At 40.5% G+C, this 9,924-nt stretch overlaps 1 protein-coding gene and 1 long non-coding RNA gene across 10 annotated transcripts in view; one reads left to right on the top strand and one right to left on the bottom strand.

Annotated features, from left to right (window-relative positions):
• LOC116701614 (uncharacterized) overlaps window positions 1-9,924 on the top strand; it is a 59,948-nt gene that overhangs the window by 24,346 nt on the left and 25,678 nt on the right. For 6 of the 9 annotated variants that reach the window (XR_004334972.1, XM_032535409.1, XM_032535401.1 and 3 more), the window contains exon 2: window positions 5,971-6,008. Coding sequence is in view for 7 of the 9 variants with exons in the window: in XM_032535409.1 (XP_032391300.1) it covers window positions 5,971-6,008 (38 nt within the window). In the remaining 2 variants the exon portion in view is untranslated. The remainder of the gene's footprint in view (window positions 1-5,970; window positions 6,009-9,924) is intronic. The other 3 variants (XM_032535399.1, XM_032535408.1, XM_032535406.1) reach the window with 1 other exon arrangement.
• Window positions 1-9,924, bottom strand: part of LOC116701615 (uncharacterized) — a 44,467-nt gene that overhangs the window by 33,613 nt on the left and 930 nt on the right. The window contains exon 2 of the long non-coding RNA XR_004334973.1: window positions 5,453-5,455. This is a non-coding gene — a long non-coding RNA (uncharacterized LOC116701615). The remainder of the gene's footprint in view (window positions 1-5,452; window positions 5,456-9,924) is intronic.

Raw genomic sequence — 9,924 nt, 5'->3', positions numbered from 1 at the left:
TTGTATGTACTGGTGTTATTGTTGAATACATTGTTAATACATTTAACGTTTCTAAAATTGTATGATGATGTTGAGTTATTATTACACATCTTTCCCCTGACAAATAACTCATATTACATAATGCAAAACTATAAATAAATAACCTTGTCCTTCACCCAAAGTAATGGGTCAGGCCTGAAAAAAGTGTTATGAAACGTGTATGTGCATTATGCATGTAGGCAACTATTAATTTGGGGCTGATGGTCACATCAAGTGTTCAGGAATCACCAGACAAATGGGACAACTTTTGATTAACTCTGATTATATCATCTTCAGCGAAGATTATAATACTAAACAGTTTGAAAGGAGGAGGACCTCCTTCATGTGATACTCTTACACCGTCATACATTGCCAGTCCGTCATTTTTAAACTACATTTAGTAGACATTTTCTGTTTTGATTTCCCCCGCTGTGTAAACACCCTTTCCCTTTTAGTGTGTTCATAGACAATCTGTGGGAATCAAGTCTGAATGTGTTGGTTTCATCTTTGGGTTTTAGAGGCTGCCCTCACCAGAAAAAAACTACAGCAATGTTGTTTATAAAAAAAAAATAGATTCATGAAAACCCAACAAAAAGCATTACAATCCATTCCACTATGTGTCACAATGGCCAGATATATCAATTTTGATGTTCATTAATTGTTTTTACACAGCAGTTAGTGTATTTATTTTTTCGGTTTAGACAATTTTTAGACATTTGAGAGATATATTATAAGTATTTCTTCTTTCCAAATGGATACAAAGCATTTTGGAATCAAGCCTTTTAGCTCAACACTTGGTTCTTCTACTAAACAAATCGATTGCTTGGATCGACTTTTGGTACAGAGCTGTCATTTCTAGTCCCTTGAGATAAAGTAGAACATCTCCCAACTGTATCTTCTACCACTGAAGAGTGATGACTCCCCCTCCCCTCCACCCACACCCTTTGCCTAGAGGGGTTTATTGATATTGATTTGGATGGAAGGCTTCAGTCTCCATTGAAGGGAGTATGAAGGCTGAGGTATTTTTAGGCGCTGACGAGTGGCAGGGACCTGGCAGAGAGAACCGGATCGATGGGGACAGCATCGATGAGGATGTCGAGCCTATATGTTGAGAATACAATACGTAAGAAATATCGCCTCTTGGTGCAAAGAAGACCGATAAGTGAGTCCAGGCTATTGATTTCAGCTGCTAAATCCACTTCACTCAGCCTTTCATCAAAAGGGACATGAAAGAAGGTGGTGGGCTAAAGGAGGGTTTTTTTAAGCTTTGAACAATGATGAAAGTGGAGAAACATCAAGAATTTTCCCTCTTGAAACAATCAACAACTTAGGCAATTTTTCAACATAAGCACCCTCATATTGACTTTGCTTATATGTAGCAGAAGTAGGACTTATTTCAAACACACACATATATATATATATATATACACACACACACACACATATGTACATACAAATATTATTATTGTTATTTGAAGGGTCAAAATTAACTGCAGCAGTCACATTGTGGACAGTATTGCCAATTTGGCGACTTTTCTGACTCTCTTAGCGACTTATAAATATATTCAAATACATTTCTATTGTATTTCATTTCCCATGCATTCAGTCCACAATGATGAGTGAAGAAAGCTCAACATTATTCCCTCTTGAAACAATCTTGGAGTGATATTCAACAACTTAAGCAATTTTCTACAAAAGCACCATCATCTTGACTCGTGTAATTTGCAGCTGAAGTTGGAGTAATTTCAAAAACACTTGACTTTAAGTGTTTTAGTGTCTCCTGCACTGTTTTGGATCCAAAAGCACTGTGAGGAATAAAAGCAGGGTTTTATCACAGTTCTTACCACGAGATATTAGAGACGTACTGTAGGTTATAATTTGTGTTAAGAACGGGGAGGCCTCTCCTGCCATCGCCACTTAAATCTAATACCCTTTAACACCCTAGGCCTTGCTGACTCATACAGGTCATGCCCCCTTGTGTGGATAATTAATCTAATTTTAGCCGGGCAGCGTTATACGTGACAGAGATTCTCTAATGATGTGATAAAAGATGGTGATTCCCAAAAACGTGAGAAGACGGAGGACGTTTACATGCACGCTGCTGTCCTGGTTATGCGTCATATCTTGTTTTTGTTGATATTTGGGATAGGATCATCACATGGAACACAATGTCACAAACTAGTTGAGAGACGTTAACACAAAGGAGAAACAATTAAACAAAAGTAAATACCTAAGTGTAACAATGAGCCAAATTTAGCAGAGAGAGCAGTAAATGTAGGGCTGACATTAGTCCAAAATGAATAATGACAATCTATCTACTGTTCAAATTGTTAATGGAGAAACAAAATGGCAAAGATTTGCTGGTTGGAGATTCTCAAATGTGAGCATTTGCTGTTTTTTTTCCTGTTTTGTGGCATTATAAATTGATAGAGGTCATTCCAAACAAGTAATTTGAAGATGTGGACATTTGATAACTAAACAACACACCCAATAATCCCAAAAAACAGACGCTGTGTTAGATGTTGACTGCTGCCAAGTCAAAACGGGAAAGCATACACGGTGGATGCCAGCTGGAAGCGAGACAGAAAATGAGCTAATGGGCGAGCTTTTATAACCTTCAGGGCCCACAGGACGACCAGGTGAACCACAGCAGAGGAGAACCCTCCCAAAGTGTATGAATCATAGCAGGAGCAACAAGGACAGCTGCAGACAGAGTGGGAGACAAGACTTCTTCATACTGTATATCTCTGATTAAACTTCTCATAGTTTCTGATCAGTGTCTGCTGCCTGTACTGGGTCGGTCACCACTGGAACGTCTTAATTAGGGCTGCACAATTAATCGGGATTTGATTGAAATTGGAAAATGGATTAGTGCAATATCCAAATCGCAGGGCAGCACAATATTTGTTAAAGGCAATGTGTCAAACCACTCTGAATTAAGCATTGTGGTGCTACAGACACATCCCGGCTTACAAATCGTATCCTACAGACTAAAGAAACAACGTATTTTGGTACAGAGCCTCGCAAAAATCCCACTATATTAATTTTAAATTCTTTTAATTTTAATATTTTTCAATAAAAATGAGAATAATGACACAAAAATGAGAATTTCCTCCAATGTCGTGAGTCATTTTGCAATCGGCAACTCAGTTAGAAATGTTCCTCTTATCGTGGAGCCCCAGTCTTAGTGATCAAAAACGGTTGAGAATGAACCCATTTTTGTATATTTATTGTAGTTTAACGCTGTATTCTGCCAGCAATGGAACATAAGCATGACAAGCAATGCTCAAACAATCTTTTCTACACACAACATTAGACTTAGTCATTAGACTTTCACTTTCAATGCTAAATGCTGATGATTATAACAACCAATAAGAGGCTCAAACCCAAGCAGAAGAATCAAAAATACAGAAAGTCAAAGCCAATTCAATTAAACCAGAAATGTATGGCTTGCTCTCGCACTTGCAGACAATATTAAGTAAATTCACCAAGACGTTTTACATTTATTTAGAGCCAAGATTTTAGGGTAAGTCAAGCAATAACTTCATTTTTTATACTGTATATCATTAGTCATACAATTAGTTTTTTTCTGACTTTTACTGCTACTCTTTTTGTGATGTGCTTATGTCATCATGAACTAAAGTATTCCTGATTTTTGTTAATAGACCAGCTCACATATTCATGTTTACCAAACCAATGACAAGGACTCATCTGGGTTTGATGCTTACATGTACAAACAGAAACAGGATTCTCCCTAAATGGATTACAAATGTCCACATAAACATACTCATTCTTGAATTTTCCAACCTCTTGATCTTTGGTTGCTTCTACTTCACTTCCTCTTCCAACTTTACCTTCTTGGTTTGAGAATCCAACCACTGACCTTAGACTCAAAATCCAAACGCTTTACTGTCTGAGGCACCACTGACGCCGACTCGTTATCTCTCCGCCGCTAACACACACCACTTTAAACCCTAGGGTCATTTTTCTGCAGACTGAGTAGAATGATCCATCTGTCTACACCATCTATAGTAAAAGAGCCAGTCATTGTGAGCGTTGTGCCAGAAATAATGTCTTCACATTTGAAAAATGCACACTTAAAAGTACGTGGCCTGGCAAGTTTCAGGGACAAAACTGTCTTTCTCTGTCTGTCTGACTTCTATCTGTTGTCCCACGAAATACATGTAAAGGATGTCAAAGATAACAGAAAGTTGTGCTAAAACAAAAAGTATTTCTACGTATCTCAGTCTGAAATCAAACTGAAACTGTGTTAGACTCAGGCAACCCATTTACTTTGTCCTCGACAACATTGACTCTTTACTTTGCACTGCATTACACACCAGCATGTCTGCACCAGCAGCCAACGCTGGCCAGCAAAAAGTAAACAAGGAAGAGAGAAACAACATCCAATGTAGCATCGAAACTCTACGAGAACGAGGGACCCAAGGGACAAGGACAAAGGGACATTACTGTGATTACGTAATTGTACCTCTGCATTAAAAGACAGGTAACAACGTGATTCTTCCGTTCCTACTGCTACAATAACTGTAGCATTTGTTGTAAAGAGAACTAATTAAGCAATTTCAAAGAACAATTTAGTAATTCAACTGTGAAGAAATTACTAATTTCTAATTATTAGAGGGTGTCAAAATTGGCCAAAATGACTGTGAATGGCGCCGTGTTTATGTTCACGTATTCATTCTTGATGATGATGCTGGTTGTTTTCTGGCCCTCATGACCCCTGACATAAGACTAGATGTAAGTTAAGTACATTTGTACAATGATATGGTATTAGTCTTAGGCCCAATTTGTTAGGAATACCAGTTGTACTATAAAATAGAATGAGAAATAGTATTGTTGCTGCTGTTTGGACAGACCTGCCCCCACTGCTAAAAAAATCCTAAATGAAACAATAGATACAACTGTTCTAAAGACAAGGCTCAACACCAGAGGGGATCTTGCCTTCAACATCAGGGCACTTCGGCTTTGGAACGACCTGCCCGAGCAGATACAAAAAAGGCAGACTTATGCTTCTGTGTTAAATTAACAACCGTGGCTACATACATAGGTAGGTGGAGATACCGACACTCCGCCGGACGACGTCTTCTATGTTCACGATTACAATTACATGTATCTGTGTTTATGTGTATTATTATGTGTATGTGCTTTTGTTTCTACTGTCAAAGCCCTTTTCTAAACTAATTGTAAAGGTGCTATCCAAATAAAGTTTTATTATTATTAATATAACATGTGCTTTCACAGGCTGCACTGAATAACCTCATTTACTTCGAACGTCAGACTCACAGTCAACATGTAAAATAAGGAGAGGGTTAAGTCAGTCATCATAAAAAAAAAATCTTCAGGTTCTGGCTGGTAGACGGCCTGTTTTCTTTTTTTATCACTACATTATTAAACTGGCACTCTATTACTTTACTCTCTTAGTCTATTATGACATGTTAATGACTAACAGAGTGACTTACCCTTTTCCTCACCCTCAAATATTTCAGAATCATCTCTGGCCTTCATGACTTACACTGGTTGTGCCCTCCGTGTGCCAAAGCCTGGCGTGGATAATGAATCTAATTTTAGCACGGTGTGTTTGTGTCCGAGTGTGTGTGACAGAGAAATAGTGGACAGAGTTGTCTTTTTCCCCTCAGCAAGCGTGTTGAAGGCTGCATCAGTCTGACATACTGTTATCTCCTTCTCCCTCTCTCTGTCAGTGTCCCTCGTTCACTCCTCTTCCCGTTTCTCCTTCCCTCGCTCGCCCTCTCCTCTCGTGGATGGCTGAGACAAAGCAATTGTGCACTCTGGACTGATATTTTGTGTCTTCTTGCATCTGTTTTTTCTGCCATGGTCTGAAACCTGTAGCTACTTAAGCACCTGTGATAATGACATTATCTTGAATTCACCTCTCTGTTTTCTCTCTCTCTCTCTCTCTCTCTGTCTCTCCAGCAGTGGATGCGGTGCCGGTACAGAAAGATGGAGATCAGGTAAAATGCTATTATCTTTTTGTATTTTTAATGCCTCCATCGTTGCTGCAATCTATTTTCCCATTTTGCGGAAAGCCACTGTGACAGAATACAAAAGACACCACTCCCGGTGTCCTCAGTTCTCCTCTTACATCTGTCCAGTCACCAGACAGAAATGGCCGTGTGTGAAAGTGTCATTTCTTGTCTCCTCAAATCTTTTAGAGGTGGAAAAAAAAGAAGCGCTGTTACTCACCCAGAAGTGCTTCCTGCTGTGAGACGCCCAGGCCTCGGCCTAAAAGACAGGACGCCCAGATCTAAACATTGAAAAAGGATCAATGATTCATGTGTGGAGAGTGTATTTTTCCACAGACAGTATGTGTGAAGGCCCGTGTGTCTGCGTATATACTATGTAGACAAATTAGATCTTAATTTGTCCAAAAATGGAAATTATGTTAATATCTTAGCTCTCCTGCCTCACAGCAGGAAGTTCCTGGGTTTGAAAAAAGTTAGGGACTCTAAATTAGCCGAGGTGTTAATGGTTGTGTGTCTGCATGTGTCAGGCCTGTCATAACTGTCCAGGGTTTAGCCTGTGTCTCACCCAATGAGAGCAGGGAAAGGCTGAGGAGCGATGAGCAGGTAAAGACAGTGCATGGAAGGGTGTGTAATTACTTTTGGCCCAGGAGAGTTGGGGCTAAAAAGGGCGACAGTTCCTTCACTGTTACCTGACGTAAATGTGAATACCATCAACTTAAAGATGAAAGTCAGCACTTCACCCTCTTTGTTTTATGTTAAATACAATGTGCTGCAGTACAGAGGAGACACAACAAATGTCACTGTCTTATTACTTTATGACTACAATTTATCTATAAACTGCTTTTTCAGAGATTTTGAAACTAAGAAAAATATTAATCTGGCGAGAAAATGAAAGAAATGCAGATACACCAACCTACAGAAGCTTATATTACCCAAACCTATGTATACTCCTGTATGTCTGCACTCTGGCTGTGAAGGTGTGTGTATGTGTGTGTGTGTGTGTGTGTGTGTGGGTGTGTGTGTGTGTTGATAGTCTCTTACCAAGGCCACAGAGCCGCTCTCCCCGGGGCTCCGAATATTACTGAGCCATGTATCACTTCTCAGCTGTAGACCCTGGGGAGAGAGAGAGAAATACAAAAACACAGACATCCATCTTATTGTTTTTCCACCATTGGCTGCTGCTGCTTTCTTTTCTTTAGTGTGTTTAGTGTTTTCGTCCTATACAAGGGTTGAAAGGCTGACATACACCAGCAGTTATTTTATTGTATACACATTTATAAGGTGTATTTATTAACATTACTGCCAGCTGTAGCTTACAAGTGAAAGAGCAAGACGTCAATAACCTGCAGCTCTTTCCCTGTCTCCTGCCTAGTGAGAATAAACACATTAGAAGTGATTTCTATGAAACTTTAAAATATTGCACATATTTTAAGCCCAGTGTTGACACTTCATGGCCATGGCATCAGTAGCAGAATTCATTTTTGATTAAGTGTTGCTCCCGTTGAGCACTGATCCCACGGCAGCCCTCGAGTTGTTTTCTTCCACAAACATAACTCTTCTGTGTAATCTAGATCTGCAGAGAGGGAGGCTAGCAGGTGGAGAGGGATTTGAAAAAGTAAAACACAGGAGCTCAGGGAGACAATTCAGACTCGGAAACAGGGGACTATGAATTTTTAAGGACGATACAATACGAGTATTTGGTTATTTAAAACTCTGATATGCCGATATATATATATTTTAAAATTAATCCAGAAACGTGTTACAAAACATAAACAGACTTCCCTAACATTAGTTATGAGTTCTCACTAAAATAATTTGGTAATAATTTGTTTTATTGTCACAACAGAACAGAGGAACATCAAAATATTTTAAAGTTCTGATAAATAAAATGTATAAAAATACAAAGTTAAGCTATGAAAATTAAAGTCTTTTGAACAAAAACACATTAACAAAAAATAAATCAGTTTTGCCTACAGGGGCGTTGTAGAGCGTCCTCTTGGTGGCAGGACTTGGCAACGCCATCACTAACAGGGCGTTGTAGAGCGTCCTCGGGTGCAGACTATGCAACGCCATCACTAACAGGGACGTTGTAGAGCGTCCTCTGGTGGACAGACTATGCAACGCCATCACTAACAGGGACGTTGTAGAGCGTCCTCTGTGGACAGACTATGCAACACCATCAACAGGGACGTGTAGAGCGTCCTCTGGTGGACAGACTATGCAACGCCATCACTAAAAGGGACGTTGTAGAGCGTCCTCTGGTGGACAGACTATGCAACACCATCACTAACAGGGACGTTGTAGAGCGTCCTCTGGTGGACAGACTATGCAACGCATCACTAACAGGGACGTTGTAGAGCGTCCTCTGGTGGACAGACTATGCAACGCCATCACTAACAGGGACGTTGTAGAGCGTCCTCTGGTGGACAGACTATGCAACGCCATCACTAACAGGGACGTTGTAGAGCGTCCTCTGGTGACAGACTATGCAACGCATCACTAACAGGGACGTTGTAGAGCGTCCTCTGGTGGACAGACTATGCAACACCATCACTAACAGGGACGTTGTAGAGCGTCCTCTGTGGACAGACTATGCAACGCCATCACTAACAGGGACGTTGAGAGCGTCCTCTGGTGGACAGACTAGCAAAGCCATCACTAACAGGGACGTTGTAGAGCGTCCTCTGGTGGACCGACTATGCAACGCCATCACTAACAGGGAGTGTAGAGCGTCCTCTGGTGGAAGACTAGCAACGCCATCACAACAGGGACGTGTAGAGCGTCCTGGTGGACAGACTATACAACGCATCACTAACAGGACGTTGTGAGCGTCCTCTGGTGGACAGACTATGCAAGCCATCACTACAGGGACGGTAGAGGTCCTCTGGTGGACCGACTATGCAACCCATCACTAACGGGACGTTGAGAGCGTCCTCTGGTGGACAGACTATGCAACGCCATCACTAACGGGACGTTTAGAGCGTCCTCTGGTGGACGACTATGCAACGCCAACACTAACGGGGACGTTGTAGAGCGTCCTCTGGTGGAAGACTATGCAACGCCATCACTAACGGGGACGTTGTAAAGCGTCCTCTGGTGGACAGACATACAACGCCATCACTAACGGGACGTTGTAGAGCGTCCTTGGTGGACAGACTATACAACGCCATCACTAAAAGGGACGTTGTAGAGCGTCCTCTGTGGACAGACTATGCAACGCCATCACTCATAACATGGTTGACAGTCCGTTTTAAATATATTTAATTTAATTTATATTGACAAATAAATGATTGTGATAAATTTTAATTTAAAATTAAAGTAATCGGCCATTATAAATGCCGATACCGATAGATTGGGAAATGCCTAATATAGGCCGATAACATGAAGTCAGTAGGATCCATCCTCTGGGCACCATGAACGTCTGTAATGAATTTCATGGCAATCCATCTCATATCTCGTTATTTCAATAGTTATTTCAGTCTGGACTGAAAGTGGTGGATCTCCCGAGAGACTAGACAGCTAGCGTGGTTAAAAAACACTTTGTTGGAACATTTATACTTGTTTTAACTGCACTAAATTAGGGTTTGGTAGCAAAACACGGTGCCGTATTCCTATACAACCGGTATCTACAGGAATGAATGAAAACACAGATTTCTGTGCCACTTGCCCCTGTTTAAGCCTCATGTTGTCCTCGGGTCAAATTGACCCACTTTCCCATATCAATGTTCTTTTTAACAAACCAATTACCCAAAATAACATGATTGAATCCACACAACGCTCTTTGGCAAGTACAAGTCTCTACTTTCATTAATTTCGGGGCGTCTTGTTCAATTTTATAGCATTTGTAAAACAAATTGATGTGTTTTTGAAATAGTATTGAGTAAAAGTTGACATATTCCAGTCT

This window comes from Etheostoma spectabile, chromosome 14 (genome assembly GCF_008692095.1).
Source record: "Etheostoma spectabile isolate EspeVRDwgs_2016 chromosome 14, UIUC_Espe_1.0, whole genome shotgun sequence".
NCBI classification, from domain to species: Eukaryota; Metazoa; Chordata; class Actinopteri; order Perciformes; family Percidae; genus Etheostoma; species Etheostoma spectabile.
Note: the sequence above shows the minus strand (reverse complement) of the source record. Positions and strands in the feature narration are given on the sequence as shown.